The following is a 24555-nucleotide window of genomic DNA, read 5'->3' as shown; positions in this document are numbered from 1 at the left end:
GGCCAACACAAACACTTTGGGATTATATCCCCAAAAAATTTAATAAACGCTTTGGAAGAATAGGCAGTGAAAAAAAGATGAAATGTATAAAATCTATCCAATTTGAAGAGGTTGAAAGTGGTAACTGAACTGAAGGGAGTAAAATTATGAGGCTATGAGGAACATCTGTACACAATATCATGGGGTAACATAACTTGCTACAACTGTTCTCTTCTTTGTTTATCACCCCAACTCCAATTGCATTACAGTCCTGATACAAATTCTACAAGAATGGTAGATCATTGAAATACTCTATGATAAAAATATAAGAACACGTTTACCCAGAGTAAGTAGAAATGTAACAGAGCTGGGAAAATAATAATGACTATTACTTAGCAGTGGAGAAAGACAAACTGTAAAGAAAGTACCGTACATCAAGTATTCTACACATTAGGGTTGGAAAATAACGGCCAAAAACTTTTAGATTTTTGATTTCTTTTTGTATATTTGTGATACGAGTCTCATGCCTGAATTCATTATTTTTGTGCATACTCACACCTTGGGTCTTCCACTAACAATTCCAGTTAGACCTGGTGCTGTTCAAAACAAAAGAATATTTTGTATAGAATCAGTAATGTCAGTCATCTCCTTTGTCTCTCATAGCAGGCTTACATATATCACACTGGTCCCTGGGATTTATCTTCCTTTAAACCCACATACAAAAGTTTGGGCACCCCTGGTCAAAATTTTCTGTTACTGTGAATAGTTAAGTGAGTAGAAGATACACTGATCTCCAAAAGTCATAAAGTTAAAGACGAAACATTCTTAAGCAAGATTAGTGTATTATTTTTGTTTTGTACAATTTTAGTTTAGGGTGAAAAAAAGGAAAGAAGCACCATGCAAAAGTTTGGGCACCCGAAGAGATTTGAGCTCTCAGATAACTTTTACCAAGGTCTCAGACCTTAATTAGCTTGTTAGGGCTATGGCTTGTTCACAGTCATCGTTAGGAAAGGCCAGGTGATGCAAATTTCAAAGCTTTATAAATACCCTGACTCCTCAAACCTTGTCCCAACAATCAGCAGCCATGGGCTCCTCTAAGCAGCTGCCTAGCATGCTGAAAATTAAAATAAATGATGTCCACAAAGCAGGAAAAGGCTATAAGAAGATAGCAAAATGTTTTCAGGTAGCTGTTTCCTCAGTTTGTAATGTAATTAAGAAATGCAGTTAACAGGAATGGTGATCAAGTTGAGGTCTGGAAGACCAAGAAAACTTTCCATGAGAACTGCTTGTAGGATTGCTAGAAAGGCAAATCAAAACCCCCGTTTGACTGAAAAACACCTTCAAGAAGATTTAGCAGACTCTGGAGTGGTGGTACACTGTTCTACTGTGTGGCAACACCTGCACAAATATGACCTTCATGGAAGAGTCATCAGAAGAAAACCTTTCTCATCACAAAATTCAGTGTCAGAGGTTTGCAAAGGAACACCTAAACAAGCCTGATGCATTTTGGAAATGGGTCCTGTGGACTGATGAAGTTAAAATAAAACTTTTTGGCTGCAATGAGCAAAGGATCACAGAGACATGGCTCCAGGGTGACCAGGGATGGGAGCTCAACGTTCAGGGATATTCAATATTCAGGAGGGATAGACATGAAGGAAGGGGGGGTGGGGTGGCGTTGCTGGTTAAAGGAGAGATTAACGCAATAGAAAGGAAGGACATAAGCCGGGAAGATGTGGAATCGATATGGGTAGAGCTGCGTAACACTAAGGGGCAGAAGACGCTGGTGGGAGTTGTGTACAGGCCACCTAACAGTAGTAGTGAGGTCGGAGATGGTATTAAACAGGAAATTAGAAATGTGTGCAATAAAGGAACAGCAGTTATAATGGGTGACTTCAATCTACATGTAGATTGGGTGAACCAAATTGGTAAAGGTGCTGAGGAAGAGGATTTCTTGGAATGTATGTGGGATGGTTTTTTTGAACCAACATGTCAAGGAACCAACTAGAGAGCAGGCTATTCTAGACTGGGTTTTGAGCAATGAGGAAGAGTTAATTAGCAATCTTGTCGTGAGAGGCCCCTTGGGTAAGAGTGATCATAATATGGTGGAATTCTTCATTAAGATGGAGAGTGACATAGTTAATTCAGAAACAAAGGTTCTGAACTTAAAGAGGGGTAACTTTGAAGGTATGAGACGTGAATTAGCTAAGATAGACTGGCAAATGACACTTAAAGGATTGACGGTGGATATGCAATGGCAAGCATTTAAAGGTTGCATGGATGAACTACAACAATTGTTCATCCCAGTTTGGCAAAAGAATAAATCAAGGAAGGTAGTGCACCCGTGGCTGACAAGAGAAATTAGGGATAGTATCAATTCCAAAGAAGAAGCATACAAATTAGCCAGAGAAAGTGGCTCACCTGAGGACTGGGAGAAATTCAGAGTTCAGCAGAGGAGGACAAAGGGCTTAATTAGGAAGGGGAAAAAAGATTATGAGAGAAAACTGGCAGGGAACATAAAAACGGACTGTAAAAGCTTTTATAGATATGTAAAAAGGAAAAGACTGGTAAAGACAAATGTAGGTCCCCTGCAGACAGAAACAGGTGAATTGATTATGGGGAGCAAGGACATGGCAGACCAATTGAATAATTACTTTGGTTCTGTCTTCACTAAGGAGGACATAAATAATCTTTCAGAAATAGTAGGGGACAGAGGGTCCAGTGGGATGGAGGAACTGAGCGAAATACATGTTAGTAGGGAAGTGGTGTTAGGTAAATTGAAGGGGTTGAAGGCAGATAAATCCCCAGGGCCAGATGGTCTGCATCCTAGAGTGCTTAAGGAAGTAGCCCAAGAAATAGTGGATGCATTAGTGATAATTTTTCAAAACTCGTTAGATTCTGGACTAGTTCCTGAGGATTGGAGGGTGGCTAATGTACACCTATGGAGGGAAGGCTGGGGCGGGGTTCTGAGTTGGAGGATCAGCCATGATCATAATAAATGGCGGTGCAGGCTCGAAGGGCCGAATGGCCTACTCCTGCACCTATTTTCTATGTTTCTATGTTTCTAAGGTATGTTTGGAGAAAAGAGGGTTCAGAATTTTATGAAAAGAACACCTCTCCAACTGTTAAGCATGGGGGTGGATCGATCATGCTTTGAGTTTGTGTTGCAGCCAGTGGCAAGGGGAACATTTCACTGATCGAGGGAAGAATGAATTCAATTAAATACCAGCAAATTGTGGAAACAAACCATCACACTGTCTGTAAAAAAGCTGAAGATGAAAAGAGGATGGCTTCTACAACAGGATAATGATCCTAAACACACCTCAAAATCCACAATGGACTACCTCAAGAGGCGTAAGCTGAAGGTTTGCTTACGGTCACAGTCCCCGGCCTAAACATCATCGAAAATCTGTGGATAGACCTCAAAAGAGCAGTGCATGCAAGATGGCTCAAGAATCTCACAGAACTAGACGCCTTTTGCAAGGAAAAATGGGCGAAAATCCCCCAAACAAGAATTGAAAGACTCTTTGCTGGCTACAGAAAGCTTTTATAAGCTGTGATACTTGCCAAAGGGGGTGTTACTAAGTATCCAAGTATGTATACTTTATACAACCTTGAGATTCATCTCCTTACAGGCAGCCATGAAACAAAGAAACCCAATTGAACTCATCAGAAACAAAAGAAGACCATCCAAACACCCAGTGTGCAGAGAGAGAAATAAAATCAAATCATGCAAGCAAACAGCATTTAGAACTGAAGTTCACCATGCCAGGCATCACTGTTCATTCCCTGGTTATGTTCTTGCCCTTAATCTAGTTATATAGCACTTGGAGAATTTTGTTCATTTTATCTGCCAATTTATATTTTGTGCTCTCTCTTTGCCCCTGTAATTATTTTTTTAAGTAACATTGTCTGGTCTCACCTTGTCTTTTCTAAACATGCCATAAAGTATCTCTTCAAGCAACACACACAAAACGCTGGAGGAACTCTGATGCTGCCTATCCTGCTATGGAAAAGAGTAAACAGCCACATTTCAGGCAGAGACCCTTCATCAGGACTGGGAAAGAGCATAAGTAGTTAGAGCAAAAGGTGGGAGGGGGGTGGGGGAAGGAAGGAATAAGTACAAGGTGGTACCATGAAAGCAAGGGAAGGGAAGAGGAGCACCAGAGGGAAACAGGAATGGGAATAGTGAGGTAGGGGGCAATTACCGGAAGTTTGAGAAATCAGTGCCTGGCCTGATTCCTCCTGCATCTTATGTGATTCCCATTCCCATTTCCCTCTCCCACCTCATCTCCTATCCCACCCATCACCTCCCTCAGGTGCTCCTCTCCCTTCCCATTCTTCAATGGTCTTTTACCCTCTCCTATCAGATTCCCCTTTCTCCAGCCGTTTATCTCTTTTACCTATCAGCTTCCCAGCTTTTCACTTCATCCTTCCCTCTCACGGTTTTACCTATCACCTTGTACTTCTTTTGCCTCTCCCTCCACCTCCTCATCTTTTTTTCCAGTCCTGATGAAGGGTCTCGGCCCAAAATGTTGACTGTTTACTCTTTTCCATAGATGCTACCTGGCCTGCTGAGTTCCTCCAGCATTTTGTGTGGCTTGTTTGGATTTGAAAGATCTGCAGAATTTCTCATGTACGTCATTTCTATTTCCTTTAACCAACCCTCAACATCCTCTGACCATTGGCCTTACTGTTCACCATTGGGGAATACACTGGCCTTGAACTCTTACTTAATTTTTCTTTGTTTCCCACTGGCCACCCATAGTTCCTTGCAAGTATTTGCTTCCGATCTAATTTTGCTTGTCCCTGTCTTATTATATAGACATGGGCACTTCCCCTAAAGTCAAGATCTTAATTTCCAGTCCTTCCTTTCCTTATTCAGAACAAAGCTTGCAGACAGATGGTCACTATTTTCAGAATGCTCCCCTGCACTTGATTGACTGCATCCCGTCTTAGAATTGCCTCCTCCTTAGTAGGACCATTTGCACACCAGCTCAGAAAGCTCTCCTAGTCACATTTTAAAAATTCCATTTCTTTTAATAGACACTAGACAACAGACAATAGACAACAGGTGCAGGTGTAGGCCACTCGGCCCTTTGAGCCAGCACCACCATTCATTGTGATCATGGCTGATCATCCACAATCAGTACCCCGTTCCTGCTTTCTTCCCATATCCCTTGACTCCGCTATCATTAAGAGCTCTATCCAACTCTTTCTTGAAAGCATCCTGAGAATTGGCCTCCACTGCCTTCTGAGGCAGAGTATTCCACAGAACCACAACTCTCTGGGTGAAAAAGATTTTCCTCAACTCCGTTCTAAATTCAAAGAAGGAAGTCTGAGAATTGGAGCGGGAGCGCAGAAGAAGCCATTTTGAATTTTTTGTGTTTTTTTTTCATCGCAATCAGAGAGGCGGGACTGCGCAGGCGTGTGATGTCGGGGAGTGAAGCGCAGAAGATTTAAAAGGACAGAAATCCTGATTCGGGTTTAATTCGGAGAAGGAAGTCTGAGAATCGGAGCAGGAGTGCGGAGGAAGCCATTTTGATTTTTTCGGTTCTTTTTTTCATCAGTGTTCAGAGAGGCGGGACTGCGCAGGCGTGTGACGTCGGGGAGTGAAGCGCGGAGGACTTAAAAGGACAGAAATCCTGATTCGGGTTTAATTCGGAGAAGGAAGTCTGAGAATCGGAGCGGGAGTGCAGAGGAAGCCTTTTTTGAATTTTTCGGTTTTTTTCATCAGCGTTCAGAGAGGCGGGACTGCGCAGGCGTGTGATGTCGGGGAGTGAAGCGTGGAAGATTTGAAAGGAACAGAGCCTTATACAGCGGGCAGCATCATTTTGCTGGCAGCAGAGTGAGCCGGGAGCAGAGTGAAGGCTTAAGGGCTTCGGCTCAACGGGCTTAGGCGGAAACGGGCAAGGTGAGGAAGGTTTGGTATTTTTTGTTGTTATTTGAGGAAGGGAGAAGTATGAGTATGAGGGAAGCTTGTTGTTCTCAGTGCCGGATGTGGGAGGTTGTGGAGTCTCCCATCCTCCCGTATGTCCACATCTGCACTAGGTGCGCCGAGATGCAGCTCCTAAGAGACCGCGTTAGGGAACTGGAGCTGCAGCTCGACGACCTTCACCTTGTCAGGGAGAGTGAGGAGTTGATAGAGAGGAGTTACAGGCAGGTGGTCACACCGGGGCCACGGGAGGCAGACAAGTGGGTCACGGTTAGGAGGGGGAATAGGAAGAGTCAGGTAATAGAGAGTACCCCAGTGGCTGTGCCCCTTGACAATAAATGCTCCTGTTTGAGTACTGTTGGGCGGGGACAGCTTACCTGGGGGAAGCAACCGTCGCCGTGCCTCTGGCACAGAGTCCAGCCCTGTAGCTCAGAAGGGTCGGGAAAGGAAGAGGAGGGCGGTAGTAATAAGGGACTGGATAGTTAGGGGGTCAGACAGGCGATTCTGTAGATGGTGTCTGGAGACCCGGATGGTAGTTTGCCTCCCTGGTGCCAGGGTCCGGGATGTTTCTGATCGCGTCCAAGATATCCTGAAGTGGGAGGGTGAGGAGCCAGAGGTCATGATACATATAGGTACCAATGACATAGGTAGAAAAAGGGGAGAGGTCCTGAAAGGAGAATACAGGGAGTCAGGAAGGGAGTTGAGAGAAAGGACCGCAAAGTAGTAATCTCAGGATTACTGCCTGTGCCACACGACAGTGAGAGTAGGAATGCGATGAGGTGGAGGATAAATGCGTGGCTGAGGGATTGGAGCAGGGGGCAGGGATTCAAGTTTTTGGATCACTGGGACCTCTCTTGGCGCAGGCGTGACCTGTACAAAAAGGATGGGTTACACTTGAATCCTAGGGGGACCAACATCCTGGCGGGGAGATTTGTGAGGGATACTGAGGTGACTTTAAACTAGAATGGTTGGGGGGTGGGAATCAAATTAAAGAGACTAGGAGGGAAGAGGTTAGTTCACAAATAGAGAAAGCTAGTAGACAGTGTGTGAGGGAGGATAGGCAGGGAACAGAGATCAGGAGCACTCAGACCAAAGATGTAGAGGATGAGGAAGAAAAAGATAACAAAGTTGCTTGCTCTATTAAGGATAAACAGAGAGTAAGAGGTGGAGAGTTTCTTAAATGCATCTATTTTAATGCTAGGAGCATTGTAAGAAAGGTGGATGAACTTAAAGCATGGATTGATACTTGGAAATATGATGTTGTAGCAATTAGTGAAACGTGGCTGCAGGAGGGGTGTGATTGGCAACTAAATATTCCAGGATTTCGTTGCTTCAGGTGTGATAGAATGGGAGGGGCAAGAGGGGGAGGTGTTGCATTGCTTGTCAGAGGAAATATAGCAGCAGTGCTCTGGCAGGATAGATTAGTGGACTCGTCTAGGGAGGCTATTTGGGTGGAATTGAGGAATAGGAAAGGTGTTGTGACGCTTATACGGGTGTATTATAGACCTCCTAATGGGGACCAAGAACTGGAAGAGCAAATTTGTAAGGAGATAGCAGATATTTGTAGTAAGCACAAGGTTGTGATTGTGGGAGATTTTAATTTTCCACACATAGACTGGGAAGCCCATTCTGTAAAAAGGCTGGATGGTTTGGAGTTTGTCAAATGTGTGCAAGATAGTTTTCTGCAGCAATACATAGAGGTACCAACTAGAGAAGGGGCAGTGTTGGATCTCCTGTTAGGAAATGAGATAGGGCAGGTGACGGAGGTATGTGTTGGGGAGCACTTCGGGTCCAGCGATCACAATACCATTAGTTTCAATATAATTATGGAGAAGGATAGGACTGGACCTAGGGTTGAGATTTTTGATTGTTGAAAGGCTAACTTTGAGGAGATGCGAAAGGATTTAGAAGGAGTGGATTGGGACAATTTGTTTTATGGAAAGGATGTAATAGAGAAATGGAGGTCATTAAAAGGTGAAATTTTGAGGGTACAGGATCTTTATGTTCCTGTTAGGTTAAAAGTTTGAGAGAGCCATGGTTTTCAAGGGATATTGGAAACTTGGTTCGGAAAAAGAGGGGTCTTCAATAAATATAGGCAGCTTGGAGTTAATGAGGTGCTTAAGGAATATAAAGAATGTAAAAAGAATCTTAAGAAAGAAATTAGAAAAGCTAAAAGAAGATACAAGGCTGCTTTGGCAAGTAAGGTGAAAATAAATCCAAAGGGTTTCTACAGTTATGTTAATAGCAAAAGGATAGTGAGGGATAAAATTGGTCCTTTAGAGAATCAGAGTGGACGGCTATGTGCGGAGCCAACAGAGATGGGGGAGATTTTGAACAATTTCTTTTCTTTGGTATTCACTAAGGAGAAGGATATTGAATTGTGTAAAGTAAAGGGAACAAGAAGGGTAGTTATGGAAAGTACGACGATTAACGAAGAGGAAGTACTGGCTCTTTTAAGGAATATAAAAGTGGATAAGTCTCCAGTTCTGGACAAGATATTCCCTAGGACCTTGAGGGAAGTTAGTGTGGAAATAGCAGGGGCTCTGACAGAAATATTTCAAATGTCATTAGAAACAGGGATGGTACCAGAGGATTGAGGTATTGCTCATATGGTTCCATTGTTTAAAAAGGGTTCTAAGAGTAAACCTAGCAATTATCGGCCTGTGAGTTTGACATCAGTGGTGGGTAAATTGATGGAAAGTATTCTTAGAGATGGGATATATAATTATCTGGATAGACAGGGTCTGATTCGGAACAGTCAACATGGATTTGTGCGTGGAAGGTCATATTTGACAAATCTTATTGAATTTTTTGATGAGGTTACTAAGAAAGTTGACGAGGCTAAAGCAGTGGATGTTGTCTATATGGACTTCAGTAAGGCCTTGACAAGGTTCCACACGGAAGGTTAGTTAGGAAGGTTCAATGGTTAGGCATTAATATCGAAGTAGTAAAATGGATTCAGCAGTGGCAAGATGGGAGACGCCAGAGAGTAGTGGTGGATAACTGTGTGTCAGATTGGAGGACGGTGTGTAGCGGTGTGCCTCAGGGATCTGTATTGGGTCCAATGTTGTTTGTCATATATATTAATGATCTGGATGATGGGGTGGTAAATTGGATTAGTAAGTATGCAGATAATACTAAGGTAGGTGGCATTGTGGATAATGAAGTAGGTTTTCAAAGCTTGCAGAGAGATTTAGGCCAGTTAGAAGAGTGGGCTGAAAGTTGGCAGATGGAGTTTAATGCAGAAAAATGTGAGGTGCTATATTTTGGTAGGACTAATCAAAATAGGCATCCGTTAGTCCTGCGAGACCATGGATCTGCGCCTGGAAAGTCTTCACTCTCCAGGGTGCAGGCCTGGGCAAAGTTGTATGGAAGACCAGCAGTTGCCCATGCTGCAAGTCTCCCCTCTCCACGATACCAATGTTGTCCAAGGGAAGGGCATTAGGACCCATACAGAGGGTGAGAGGGTGCTGAATCTGTGTAATTCGTTGCTAGCCAGCTGTTGAGGGCATGTCATTGGCTATAGTTAAAATGGAAGCTGATTGGTTATTGATTAGTAAGGACTGCAAAGGTTATGGGGAGAAGGCAAGAGAAAGGGGTTGAGAGGGAAAATAAAGCAGCCATGATGGAATGGCGGAGCAGACACGATGGGCCGAATGTCTTAATTTTGCTCCTATGTTTTATGGTCTAAACTCAATGAATATTATGGAATTTGAAACCCGTTATACTATTAAAATCAAAGTTTATTGTTTTATGCACAAATACATGTTTACAAAGGTACAATGAGAAACTTTCTTGAGGCCTTAGGGTAGTGATGATGCTACATTATTCTGTTATCACTTCCCTGCAATTTCTCTCCATTATCTGTTGTGATTTGAAGGTCTATAATACAAAGTGATCACTCTTCTTGTTTTGAGACCCCCTTTTCAATATTCTCCTTCCTCAATGTAACAATAAGCCATGAGTTATACTGCAATATAACCTCCTCTTCTATACTTTTCTCATTTCATGAATAGATTTTATATTCTGGAATGTGGGGTTGCCAGTCATTCCCATCTTTCAATCATGTCTTCATCAAAGCAACACCATTTAATTCTTATATGTTAATTACCACCCTCAGTCATAAGCCTTACTTGTCAGACTCTTCAGATTAAAATAGATGCAGTTCAGCCTGGCACTCCTCCAAGGTGCCTGAAGGCTTTTCAAGCACACATTCTTCACACATTGTGGTGACTAGAACAGCACCCATTACTCTAAGTATTTTTACAACTGTAACATGACACCCCAACTCCTGCACTCGATATCTCGGCCAATGAAGGCAAGTATTCTATTTGCCTTTTGCACTATCTGTTTACCTGGCTCAACAGTTTTAGTGAACTGTGTACATGTACCCAAGCCTTCAATTCCTAAGGGTTGTGCCATTCACATTCTTCTGCATTGGGTTAACTTCTCAAAATGCATCAGTTCCATCTTCCATTCCTCACCCACTTTCCTAGTTGATCTCTATCCTACTGCAATATCAAAACACCCTTCTTCACTATCAACAATTCCATTATCATCTGCAAACTTATGTATCATTGTACCAACATTCTCATTAATATATGACAATCAACATAAGACCCAGCACACCACTGATCAGAGGCCTCCAATCTGATAAACAACCCTCCACCAAGCCTATTTTGTATCCATTTGGCTAACTCACTCTACAACCCATGTATTCTAATGTTCTGGACCGGACTACTTTGTGACAGGCCCACCCAAGTCCATGTTTATTGTCCTGCCCTCACCAATCCTGTTGCTCATCTCTTATACAAACTCAATCAAACTTGAGAGACCTTCCATGCACCATGCCATGCTGACTAGCCCTAAACAGGCCTTCCCTTTACAAAAGCAAATAAATCCTGCCTCTCAGAATCCTTTCTAATAACTATTCCAGCACTGAAGTAAGACTCACTGTCCTGTCGTCTGCTGACTTCTCCCTGCTACCCTTCTTAAATAAAGGCAAAACATTTGTCATCCTCAAGTCTTCTGATTCCTCATTTCTGGCTAATGAAGACATAAAAATCTCTGCCAGAACGGCTGCAATCTCATCTCTTACTACTCATTCTCGTTCCAGGATACATCTGGTCAGGCCTCATGGATTTATCCACCTTAGAAATTTCAAGACACCTTTTCCTTTGTAAGGTTGATATGCTCCAGGATATCACTGTTCACTACTCTGAACTCACTAACTGCCATGTCCTACTTTACAGTAAATATGTCACCCATTTTCTATGGCTCTACTGATCCTAAAGGATACCTACGCTCTCTAGCTACCTTTTTATTCTTACTACACTGACAGAATCAGTAGGATTCTCCTTCATCTTAACTGCCAGGGATTTTAAATTCTCCAGACCAAAATCAGTCAGATCCAGTTTTCATAGCATAGATTATTTGTTGCTTAGTCCACGAATAAATAAATAAAACATTTTATTCACTTATTCCTAAAGAACAAATAATGTAAATTTCCTTACAGTTTTCTCGTTGCTCATATAGAATGTACAGAGTTCAAAAGCCTTAGTTCAAAACATGCTTTCTTTCTAGAAAGGCCTAAACAAAAAGAAGGAAGTCATTTGTTTCAGTAGACTGTTTTGTCTTTGCAGTGGAAGGAAATATCTGATGTGTGTTCTCTGTGACAGCTGGCCATCTTGTTTTAATATTTGGACAATCTGGTCATTAAGAGAATAATTAGCCAAATCAGAATCATCTAACAGTCCCTGTAGTGTAAATAGTAGACATTCCAAAGAAAATCAAGGGTCAGTATTAACTTCTTTTGGAATATTTTGAAGAGATTCAGGCTTCTAAATATGTAAAGATACATGACACAGAGATGGGGTGAAGATAGCTCTTTTTGGTTAGCAGATGTCCACACAATCTGGACAAAATTAATTGAAGCAACAACAGATAGTAAAAATTTAAAAACAATCCATACTAATGAAACTCAGTTTGCTTTTGCATTCTTTTATGCTGGCTTAAGACCATTTCACTATTGTGGGGTTCTGTCAAATTGGGATATGGTTTCAAATCATGTTCATTTTCTTTGGCATATGGCACCACCAGGCATACATTTAAAAACTCTTTCATCTCAAACTGTACATAACCTACTTAAAAATTATTGAGATAAATGATTGGCGAGTTTTATGAAGTAATTTAAAGTGATTTTAAACTCACAAGGTAGAGGACTACAAAATTTTTTGAAATACTCAATTTTGCCATCACATCTAATAAACCAGCAAGCACCATTTACTACTCTCAGAATTCTACTTCTGAATCAAAGTCAGATTCTAGTCCTGACTTGGCAGATTCACAATGTTTGAGCATGAAGAGAAACATGAAGTGCAACTGAACAAGGGCAATTTCCGAACTGCCACCCGAATGAAAATATCCTTATAAACTGGGTTACCCTTCTTTTTAAATTTCTGATTTAGAGTCATCGGACACTACATCAAAGAAACAGATTCTTTGGCCCATCTAGTCCATGTTGAACTGTTATTCTACCTAGCCCCAATAACCCGCACCTGGACCATTGCCCTCCATATCCCTCTCACCCATATACTTATCCAAATTTCTCTTAAATGTTGCAATTAAACCTGCATCCACCACTTTTGGTGGCCAGCTCACTCCACACTTCCCTGAGTGAAGATCCCCCTCAGGTTCCCCTTAAATATTTCACCTTTCACCCCTAATATATGACCTCTGGTTCTAGTCTTGCCCAAACTCAGTGAAAAAAACTTACTTGCATTTACCCTATCTATAACATAGAACATAGAATAGTACAGCACATTACAGGCCCTTCGGCCCACAATGTTGTGCCGACCCTCAAACCCTGCCTCCCATATAACCCCCCACCTTAAATTCCTCCATATACCTGTCTAGTAGTCTCTTAAACTTCACTAGTGTATCTGCCCCCACCACTGACTCTTGAACTTTCCACCCCTTACCTTAAAGCTATGTCCTCTTGTATTGAGCAGTGGTGCCCTGGGGAAAAGGCACTATCTATTCCTCTTATTTTACTCTTATACCCCTCATAATTTTGTATACCCCTATCAAATATCCCCTCATTCTCCTACAGTCCCTGGAATACAGTACTAACCTATTCAATCTTTCCTTATAACTCAGGTCCCAGCACACAATATTTCAAATTTGGCCTCACCAACATCTTATACAACTTCAACATAGCATCCCAACTCCAAATATCTGTCAGGATGGCACTGAGCTGCTGTCTCTGTTGAGGTCTGGCTCAGACTTAGTTGCGTTTTAGTTGTTTTTGGTTTCATTGGGATAGTTTTGGGGACAGAGAGGGGTGTTATGGGGCCAGGTTAGGGTTTAGGGATATAGGGGAATTAGAAGTCAACAACCAGCAACACGGACATTGGGCCAGCAGAACAGCGAGTATGAGGGCTGATGCCTCCTCCTCGCCCCAAGGCTGCAAGTTATCAGTAGAGTTCCATGCGGGCAGGAACACGAGGACTGGTGACCCTCATGTATGAGTGAAGGTATGACCAGAGCTTGAGGCCTTGGGTTAGCGGCCCTGTCATCAGCGAGTCTGGGTCCTCACTCATCAGTGAGTTCTGGAGTCAATAAGAAGTCTACATCTCTGTGGAGGCCTCAGTCTGTGGGTCTCTGCGAGACGGCTGGGGAAGCCAAGGCCAATGTCTGTGAATCCATGAATCTGCTGGAGGCTGGAGGTGACCTGTCCTGGGTTTGGAGGATTATGTATGTGCATGGTTCAGAGGGTGGGGAGGGAGGAACGAGGCTAGTTTTACTGTTGTTTTGTTGCTTGGTATGTTCATCTTTGTTGTTCTGCTGAGCTTTGTGGGCATACTACGTTGATGCTGGAATGTGTGGTGACACTTGTGGGCTGCCCCCAGCACATCCTCAAGTTGGTTGTTCATGCAAACAGCACATTTCATTCTATATTTCGATGTATATGTGGTAAACAAATGAATCCGAATCTGTACTCAGTACTCTGATTTATCAAAGGCCAATGTGTGAAAAACTTTCTTTGCAATACCATCTACCCATGACACCTCTTTCAAGGAATTACAGATCTGTATTGCCAGATCCATCATCTACTGTACTCCCCAGTGCTCTACCATTCACTGTGCATATTGTACAATTGTTGATCTTCCCAAAGTGCAATACCTCACACTTGTCTGCATTAAATTCCATCTGCCATTTTTCTAGCTGGTCCAGAACCCACTACAAGTGTTGATAGCCTTCCTTGCTATTCATTACACTTCCAATCTTAGTGTTATCCACAAAATTACTGATCCAGTTTATCACATTACCATGCAAATTATTAATATAGATGACAAACAACAGACCCAGCAATGAGCTCTGTGGCACATTACTAGTCACAGGCCTTCAGTCAGAGAGGCAACCATCTACTACCAATTTCTGGTTTCTCCCACTAAGCTAATGTTGAATCTAATTTATTACTTCACCTTAAATGCCAAGTGACTGCTCTTTCTGGACCACCCTCCAATATGGGACTTTTTCCAAAGACCTTGCTAAAGTTCATGTAGACCACGCCCATTGCCTTTCCTTTATCAACTTTCCTGGTAACGTCAAAAAACTCAATTAGATTGGTTAGACACAAACTACCACACACAAAACCATGATCCCTAATCAGACCCTGTCTATCCAAATACTCATATATACCATCCCTTAGAATACCTTCCAATAATTTACCCACTATTGAATCCAGGCTCACTGGCCTATAATTTCCTGGCTTATTTGTAGGGTTTTTCTTGAACAAAACATTAGCTGTCCTGCAGCTCCCAGACACCTCACCAGTAGCCAGTACCTCTGCTGGGCTCCTGCATTTTCTGCACCAGCCTCCCAAAACGTGCAAGCAGACACCTTGACAGACCCTGGAGACATATCCACCGTAACTTGACTCAAGACAGCAAACACCTCCTCTTTTGTAATCCGGATAGCGGCTCATGACCTAACTATTGTTTTGCCTCGGTTCTATACACTCTGTGCCCGTCACCCAAGTAAACACAGATACAAAAAATCCATTTAAACTCTCCCCTCCTCTTCTGCTCCATGCATAGATGACCATTTTAATCTTCAAGTGGACCAATTTTGTCCCTTGTATCCTTATGTCTTCTTTTAGTCCTTCTCATTTCCCTTTTAAGTGTTCTCTTGTACTTCTTATATTTATCAAGCAGCTCATTTGTTTCTTGCTGCCTATACCTGCTGTGCACCTCTTTCTTCTTAACCAGTGCTCAATAATCCTCAAAAAACAAGGTTTACTACACCTTTTATTCTAACAGGAACCAATCGAGTCTGAACTCTCAACATTTCACTTATGAAGGCCTCCCACTTATCAAGCTTCCCTTTGCCAGAATACCAACTATCTGAATCCACACATGACAGATCCTTTTTGATGCCATCAAAATTCAACTTCAAGTTCAAAATTCAAAGTCTTTTGCCAATTGGCCTTTCTCCAATTGAGAACAACCCAAGGACCAATCTATCCCTCTGCAGAGTTATTTTGAAGCTAATGGAAATATGGTTCCTTAAGGTTGTCATAGCTGGAGAGGTGGTGGGTATAAGATCCCACTACCTATTGAAAGCTCCCAATGGTATGTGCCCAAATAGCCTCTGACAACCAAGTCCAGCACCTGGCCTTAGCTACTAAACCCCACAGAATCATTTCAACTGACAGGCGTAGGGCAAAGACAGATTACTAGCACCTTAAAACCAGTCACTTTGGGCAGATGGGACTTGTCAGCTGTGGGTGGCAGCTCATCTAAGAGAATGCTTTGGGAGTAAACCCAGAGGAAAAATCTAGAGTTGGAGTTGCTTAACGCAGTCCTATGTTAAGTTCTACACTGACTGACAACTCCTGTGATGCCACTGGCACCAAACTATATTTGTCTCTGCTGTCTCTTTGGATTCACCAGCTCTGTGGAGCTGGGGAGATTGTAACATAGGTAACAGCTTGCTCTCCATAATCGTACTGTCCTGGCTTGCATATCACATAGACAACTAGGCCACAACATCTATGGCTAACCTCACAACAGACACCTCAAAATGGAATTTTGATCACCAAATTCAAAGTGTCCCCCTCCACACATTTCTATCATCTGCCCTGTCTTGTTTCTGGTATCACACTCTCTCTAGATGGGACCTACAGAAGAAAACTTTCCTAAGCACCATTAATAAACTCTATACCATCCAGAACACAAGAAATTCTGCAGATGCTGGAAATCCAAATCAATACACACAACATGCTGGAGGAACTCAGCAAGTCAGCCAGGCAGCATCTATGGAAATGAATAAACAGTCGATATTTCAGGCCAAGGCCCTTCTTCAGGAGATGAAAGGAAGGGGGAATAAAAAGGTGGTGGGGGGGAGGAGGATAGCTAGAAGGTGATAGGTGAATCCTGGTGGGTAGGAAAGATAAGGGCTGGAGAGGAAGGAATCTGATAGGAAAGGAGAATGACCATGGAGAAAGGGAATAAGGAGGGGCACCAGGTGAAGGAGATAAACAAGTGAGAAGAGGTAAGAGGCCAGAATAAGTTCCTCCAACATTTTGTGTGTGTTGCTGTACCCCACCCAGTCCTTTTACAGTACGAGAGTCCCAATCAATATTTGGAAAGTTAAAATCATTTACTATCACAGCCTTATTTTTTGCAGCTATCTGCTGATTATTGAGTGATCTATAATATAATCCCATTATTGTGTTGTTCCCTCAGTTCCACCCATATCGCCTCAGTAGACGAGCTCTCCTATCTGAGCAGTGCAGTGATATTTTACTTGACGAGTAATGCCACCCTTCCCCCTTTAATCCTCCCTTTCTATCACGTCTAAAACAATGGAACCATGGAACAATGAACTGCTTGTCCTGCCCCTCCTGCAACCAATGGCTACAATATCATAAATCCTTATGCTGATTATAATCTAATTCCATCTGCCTTACCCACAACACTCCTTGCATTGAAATAGATACAACTCAGAACATTAGTTTCACCATGCTCAATCTTTTCGGTTACAATCTTTGTATGTAGGCTTAACATCTACTTTTCCCACAATCATTCCATAACTGCCATGGTTCCCATACTCCTGCAGCTCTAAACACCCCTGGAGCAACACCAGCAAACCTTCCCCCCAAAGTTACTGCTTCCCCTCCAATTCAGGTGCAAACCATCCTATTGTACATGTCCCGCCTTCCCTGGAAGAGAGCCTAATGATTCAAGAATCTGAAGGCCGCTATTTTGCACCACCTCCTTAGCTACGTGGTAAACTGTATTATCTAACTATTCGTAGCCTCACTAGTATGTGGCATGGTTAGCAATCCAGGATCACGACAGTACTGGAGGTTCCATCCTTTAACTAAGCACCTAACTCTCATAACTCACTTTGCAGAATGCCATCACCCTCCCTGCCTATGTCATTGGTATCAATGTGGACCATGGCATTAAAATCGAATAGCAACAGCGTCTGGGATCTCATGCTTCACAGAAAGTCCCAACAGGCCCTGCTGGCTCTTTAAATCTGGTGCTAATATCCACAAACAACAACTTCCACAATCTCCAGCTCTGCAGAGATCTTTTCTGAAGCAGGACCTTACTCAGGAATGGTTCTCGACTATTTTTATATAAGCAATCTCAACTATCCTAGTGAGATGAGGAAAATAGATTCTCTAACAATATGTAATCAATATACATTAAAAACAAAGCTGTGTGTGTTTTGCATGCACTAAAATGGAACTTTTGGTCTCCAATGGGAGTTGCATGCTGATCAATGGGGATGGCATTGATCCTCAAGGAACTCTATGGCAGCTCCAAAACAAACCATTCTGAGCAGGAGGACAACATGAGGGAAGAGGATATACAGATCTAACATATGTGTGGAGGTGCCACACGGTGACCATCGGCCCTGACTAACACCAAAACTGCAAGTGCTCCTACTGAGAGGTGCAGGGATGACTGATAATGCAGTGATTGCTGCACTATCATGAATTTATTTAAGGGCAGTAATGAGGTTTCAAGTATCTTGAGCACTGAAAATAGAGATTGACAGGTGTGTTTTGTAAGTCATTTTTGATAAATATCCTTTAATTTATCACTTCGATCTCAACACAATGTGCTATTACCTTTATGAAAGTTGCTGGTGAACGCAGCAGGCCAGGCAGCATCTCTAGGAAGAGGTGCAGTCGACGTTTCAGGCTGAGACCCTTCATCAGGACTAACTGAAGGAAGAGTGAGTAAGGGATTTGAAAGTTGGAGGGGGAGGGGGAGATCCAAAATGATAGGAGAAGACAGGAGGAGGAGGGATGGAGCCAAGAGCTGGACAGGTGATAGGCAAAAGGGATACGAGAGGATCATGGGACAGGAGGTCCGGGAAGAAAGACAACTGTGGGGGACCCAGAGGATGGGCAAGGGGTATATTCAGAGGGACAGAGGGAGGAAAAGGAGAGTGAGAGAAAGAATGTGAGTGAGAGAGAAAGCTGGATCTCCCAGTGGCCACACATTTTAATTCCACATCCCATTCCCATTCTGACATGTCTATCCACGGCCTCCTCTACTGTAAAAATGAAGCCACACTCAGGTTGGAGGAACAACACCTTATATTCCGCCTGGGTAGCCTCCAACCTGATGGCATGAACATCGACTTTTCTAACTTCCGCTAATGCCCCACCTCCCCCTCGTACCCCATCTGTTACTTATTTTTATACACACATTCTTTCTCTCACTCTCCTTTTTCTCCCTCTGAATATACCGCTTGCCCATCCTCTGGGTTCCCCCCCCACCTTGTCTTTCTTCCGCGACCTCCTGTCCCATGATCCTCTCGTATCCCTTTTGCCTATCACCTGTCCAGCTCTTGGCTCCATCCCTCCCCCTCCTGTCTTCTCCTATCATTTTGGATCTCCCCTTCCCCCTCCAACTTTCAAATCTCTTACTCACTCTTCCTTCAGTTAGTCCTGATGAAGGGTCTCGGCCTGAAACATCGACTGCGCCTCTTCCTAGAGATGCTGCCCGGCCTGCTGCGTTCACCAGCAACTTTTATGTGTGTTGCTTGAATTTCCAGCATCTGCAGAATTCCTGTTGTTTGCGTTTATTACCTTTATGACAAAGGTTGTAAGTGGCACCCAAAGGCTCTAAGTTTTTAAACATGCAACATGTAATGTCATTAGGTGTGCAACTCTTCCCGGAAAAAATGTTAGTCACATGTGGATGAACTTTCCAGTGAAGACAATTTTCCATTGAGTACATTTTAACCCAGATGTGATAAATTGTATGAATCACTTTGGTTAGATTTTGTATTCTTCAATAATTTGCTTATTGCAGCTCAACTCTTCTGGTTGGTTTTCCAAGGTCCTGTAACAACTAACTGTGGTTGGCATTTCAGCTAAATAATCAGTTTCCACATTCATTTCCAGCAGGACTAATGTCTACCCCAGCAATCACAAGTTTTGTCTTCAAAACTACTCTGCTATAGCCACTGTCAATATAGTTTGTTGAAGAGGACCAGATAACTTAACACAGGATTGCCCTTGAATTAGCAAGTTCGTGCCTATAAAAAGTATTCATCCTTCCCCAGAAGTTTTCATATTTTATTGCCTTTCAGCATTGAATCACAGTGGATTTAATTTGGCTTTTTTGACACACATCAACAGAAAAGACTCTTTTGTGTCAAAGTGAAAACAAACTTCTACAAATTGGTGTAAGTTTATTACAATTATTAAACAGCAAATAATTGATTGCATAATTACTTACCTCCTTCATCAGTATTTAGTAGATGTACCTTTGACAGCAATTACACTCTTGAGTCTGTGTGGATAGGTCTCTATCAGCATTACACATCCGGACACTGCAATCTTTCATTAAAAAACTGCTCAAGCTCTGTCAGATTGCATGGGGATTATGAGTGAACAACCCTTTTCAACTCCAGCCACAAATTCTCGATTGGATTCAGGTCTGGACTCTGATTTGGCCACTCCAGGACATTAATTTTGTTGTTTTAAAGCCATTCCCGTATAGCTTTGGCTTTATGCTTGCAATCATTGTCTTGCTGGAAAACAAATCTTCTCCCAAGTCACAGTTCTCTTGCAGACTGCGTCAGGTTTTCCTCCAGGATTTCCCTGTATTTTGCTGCATTTTACCCTTACGTTCACAAGCCTTCCAGGGCCTGCTGCAGTGAAGCATCCCCACAGCATGATGCAGCCACCAACATGCTTCACAGTAGGGATGGTGGGTTTTTGATGATGTGTGGTGTCTGGCTTACGCCAAACATAGCATTTAGTCTGTTTGTCAAAAAGCTCAATTTTGGTTTCATTAGACCATAGAACCTTCTTCCAACTGACTTCAGAGTCTCCCACGTGCCTTCTGACAAACTCCAGCTGAGATTTCATGTGTATTTTTTCAACAGTAGCTTTCTCTTTGCCACTTTCCCATAAAGCTGCGACTAGTGATGCACCTGGGCAACAGTTGTTATATGCACAGCCTCTCCACTGAAGTTTGTAACTCCTCCAGAGCTGTCATAGGTCTCTTGGTGGCCTCCCTCACTAGCCCCTTCTTGCACGGTCACTCAGTTTTTGAGGTCAGCCTGCTTTGGGCAGATTTACAGCTGTGCCATAGTCTTTGCATTTCTTGATCATTGACTTAACTGCACTCCAAGGGATATTCAGTGACTTGCCAATTTTCTTGTGTCCATCGCATGATCTATGCTTTTCAATAACCTAATCATGGGGTTGCTTGGAGTGTCGTCTTCTCTTCATGGTGCAGTTTTTGCCAGGATACTGAGACTATGTCCACACTAGACTGGATAAATCCATAACCAAAGCTTTTTCTCTTCGTTTTGACCCTCTGTCCACACTGAAATGGCGTTTTCCTCCCCCGAAAACGGGGCTTTTCTAAAACACTCCCCAGAGTGTTTAAATTTGAAAACACCAGTTGGCCGTTGTAGTGTGTACAGGGTAACCGGCTAATTTTAAAAACGCCGTCATGACGTGCCGGAACAAATGGTGGCGGCAGCGCGGCATTTCATTGTTTTCTTGAAAGCAACCTTCAACACCACAACAACAATATCTGACAATAGATGTGTAACAGCCTAATGTAACATTGTATGGAAATACAAGATAACACCAATACAGACATGTTTTATACATTTAACAAGGCGCTTTATTTGTCATGGTCCCTTCTGGCAATCCCCCACCTTACTATTTACCTCAGGAATTGGGCCTCAATCCCCTCATTTAATTTCCAATCATTCCCAGGTTCCACTAACTACGCACACCTGCTTTCCATCAGAAAATACAGGATAAAGACCCTGTGATCACAACAAGGAGCTGCCAGTTTGTTGGTCGACTCCAGTGTGAGTAACCTCATTTCATGGTTCTTAGGACTGTTAGTTCTAAGTCTAGCATCACTCCTGGATTCTCTTCAAACCCAAGACTTCGAGTAAAAACTGTCCTGGAAACCGATTCCATGTCCGACTCTGCCCCCGTGTCCGTGTTCTGCACTTGGGTTCGTCCACCGCCACGCTCTTGTAACATTATTAATGTATTGCTTGTGCAAACATTCAATAGATGCAATTGTCACTTTTGTCCAGTAACTCGTTTTATTGCCCATGTTAAAGACAGCAAAATAATACACAAAGACATGGCAAAAGTAAAGGCAAACAAATGAGGTAACGGCAAATTCCACTTTTACCCAGTAACAGGCCTTATTGCATTTAGTTGTAGCTGTCGTCCCTTTCATCGGTAAAGAGACTATGGCTGTAGGAAATGTTTCTGGACAACCGCGCACCAAGTCTTTCGTCTGCAACTGGACAAATGCACACCAAGTATACCGTTTCCTCTTCGCTTGTTTTCTGTGTGTCCCGCACATGCCCAGTAGGAGATGTGCCCAAATATCCATTCTAATGTGGACGGAGGTATTTTGAAAAATGCCTGGTGTGGACGCCTATCGTTTTTACGCGAAACTGGCGTTTTCAAAATTATCTGCTCTAGTGTGGACGTAGCCTGACTCACCAGCAGTTGCACCTTCCAGACACATGTATTTTTACTCCAATCAATTGAAACACCTTGACTGCACATCGGTGATCTCCATTTAACTAATTATGCAACTTCTAAAACCAACTGACTGCACCAGTGATGAGTTGGTGAGTCATATGAGATTATGAGAACACTCAGTCATCATTTATTGTCATTTAGAAATGCATGCATGTATTAAGAAATGATACAACGTTCCTCCAGAGTGATATCACAGAAAAACAGGACAAACCAAAGACTAACACTGACAGAACCACATAATTATAACATATAGCTACAGCAGTGCAAAGCAATACCATATTTTGATAAAGAGTAGACCATGGGCATGGTAAAAAAAAAATCTCAAAGTCTTGATCAACTCCCGAGTCCCCGGTAACAGGCGGCAAAAGGGAGAAACTCCCTGCCACAAACATTCAGGCACTGACAACTGCCGATGCATTGGAAGCACCCAACCGCAACCGACATCTGAAAACTTTGTTCCTCCGACCAGCCTTTCTGACACAGCCTCCTGAGCGCCTTCAACCTTGCCCCGGCTGCCGAAACAAGCAAAGCCGAGGATTCGGGGCCTTCTCCTCTGGAGATTCTGGACCACACAGTAGCAGCGGCAGCGAAGTGGGCATTCCAGAAGTTTCTCCAGATGTTCCTCCGTACTCTCACATCTGTCTCCATCAAATCAGAATTGTGCATGGTCCCCTACTTGACACATAACAAATATCATTCACCGGAGTGGCCGCGCGCGCCGCCATCTTCTCCTCCCTTTCCTATTAAAGGAGGTAAATACATATGTAATCAATTATTTTATGTTTTACATTTGCAATTTATTTAGCTAACTTTGTAGAGATCTGTTTTCACTTTGACAAGTATTTTTCTGTTAATCACTGTAAAAGAGCCAAGTTAAATCCACTGTGATTCAATGTTGTATAACAATAAAACATGAAAACTTCTGGGGGTGGGGTAGGGGGCTTGGTGAATACTTCTTATAGGCACTGTACTTGATGAAGCAACAAAGTAATTGAAAGGATAAAATACAACCAGTTTGTAAGTGAATTCCAAGTTTGCATTACCCAATCCCAATCAATTGCTCTGAAAAATCTAAATAACACCTGCTCTAATGTACCATCCCATAAATGTCTGTAGTCATCTGGGATTTCACTAAATTAGATTCAGAGAAACCTGTTGGAGCACAAATACTGCTTATTGTTAATTTTTATCATGGTGTGGTGATGTGGGAGGGCGATTGCAAGATTGTCTACAAATCTGGGTGTGGCTTGTTTGGGGTTAGCCAACTCCTCAGAAAGTTTAACAAGATCATTCTCGATGACTTCAAGAAAAAATTCTGTTAAGTATATTAATTAGATTTGATATAACTTATGAATAGAACATTATGGAAAAAAAATGCTTCAATGAATCTTATACAGATTATGCAGGTTATTTGAAGTTTGAGACACTATTTTTGCCAGAATTCCCAAATACAAGTACTGTGTGCATACAAAGGGTGTTCTGAATCACCAAAAAACCTGAGGGCACTTTATAATCCAACAACTAAATCTACCTCAAACTGTATTAAATCGCTTCCAAAGTTACAAAGACAGACAGGCTTCAAGATAACCAAATTTGCATGGGAGTGCTGCTGCAATTTGTCAACTGAAAGTAAAGAACCTGCTTTGGCTAAGGTAGTGAATTGCAGTCTTATTTATTTATTTGGGCTCTAAATAAATGATTTTAGAGATACAATACAGAATAGGCCCTTCTGCCCCTTTGAGCAGCACTAGCTAGCAACTCCCGACAACCCTGATTTAACGCTAATCTAATCACGGCACAATTTACAATGACCGATTAAGCTATCTAGAACGTCTGTGGGAAGAAACTAAAGACCTGGAAAAAACCCATGCATTCCTTGGGGAGGATGTACAGACTCCTTACAGAACACACCAGGACTGAACTCTGAACTGCGATGCCCCGAGTTGTAATATCATTGCGTTAACCGCTACGCTACTGTGGCCCCTATAGGTAGTTATGAAGGAGTCTTACCCCAGTAAATGTTGGCTCTCGGAATGTATTATTGAACCAAATTGACTAGTCAATAACAAATTACAGGAAGAGATACTGCATAGGAACAGGTACTTTAGCCCAGAGTCTGTAACCATCATCCAGCTTTTATTCTGCGTACATTCTCATTAATCCCCACCACTCACCAACACATTAGGGGAAAGTTACAACAGCCAATTAGCTTACCAACCTGTCAACAGACCATTTCTGCCACCTTCAAAGAGACTGCACCACCAGACATATTTTCCCAGCAACCCACACAAAATGCTGAAGGAACTCAGCAGGCAGGCAACATCTACGGAAACGAGTACAGTCGACATTTCGGGCTGAAACCCTTCACATGGACTGGAGAAAAAAAGATGAGAAGCCAGAGTAAGAAGGTGGGGGAGAGGAGGAAGAAATACAAGGTAGTAGGTGGTCGGTGAGGGATGAAGTAAAGAGATGGGAAGCTGATTGGTGAAGGAGAAGGTTTGAAGAAGTGGGAATCTGATTGGAGAGGACAGAAAGCCACTGAAGAAAGGAAGGGAGAGGAGCACCAGAGGGA

At 42.6% G+C, this 24555-nt stretch overlaps 1 protein-coding gene across 11 annotated transcripts in view; it reads right to left on the bottom strand.

The window, feature by feature from the left end:
* The window catches only part of LOC134345510 (uncharacterized), a 267873-nt gene that overhangs the window by 52471 nt on the left and 190847 nt on the right, over positions 1 to 24555 (bottom strand). For 10 of the 11 annotated variants that reach the window (XR_010017712.1, XM_063046270.1, XM_063046264.1 and 7 more), the window contains one exon: positions 536 to 575. The exons of the other annotated variant lie outside the window; for it this stretch is intronic. Coding sequence is in view for 9 of the 10 variants with exons in the window: in XM_063046270.1 (XP_062902340.1) it covers positions 536 to 575 (40 nt within the window). In the remaining variant the exon portion in view is untranslated. The remainder of the gene's footprint in view (positions 1 to 535; positions 576 to 24555) is intronic. 11 annotated transcript variants of the gene reach the window in all.

This window comes from Mobula hypostoma, chromosome 4 (assembly GCF_963921235.1).
Source record: "Mobula hypostoma chromosome 4, sMobHyp1.1, whole genome shotgun sequence".
NCBI classification, from domain to species: domain Eukaryota; kingdom Metazoa; phylum Chordata; class Chondrichthyes; order Myliobatiformes; family Myliobatidae; genus Mobula; species Mobula hypostoma.
The sequence above is the reverse complement of the archived record's forward strand: the minus strand, read 5'-3'. Positions and strand labels throughout refer to the sequence as shown.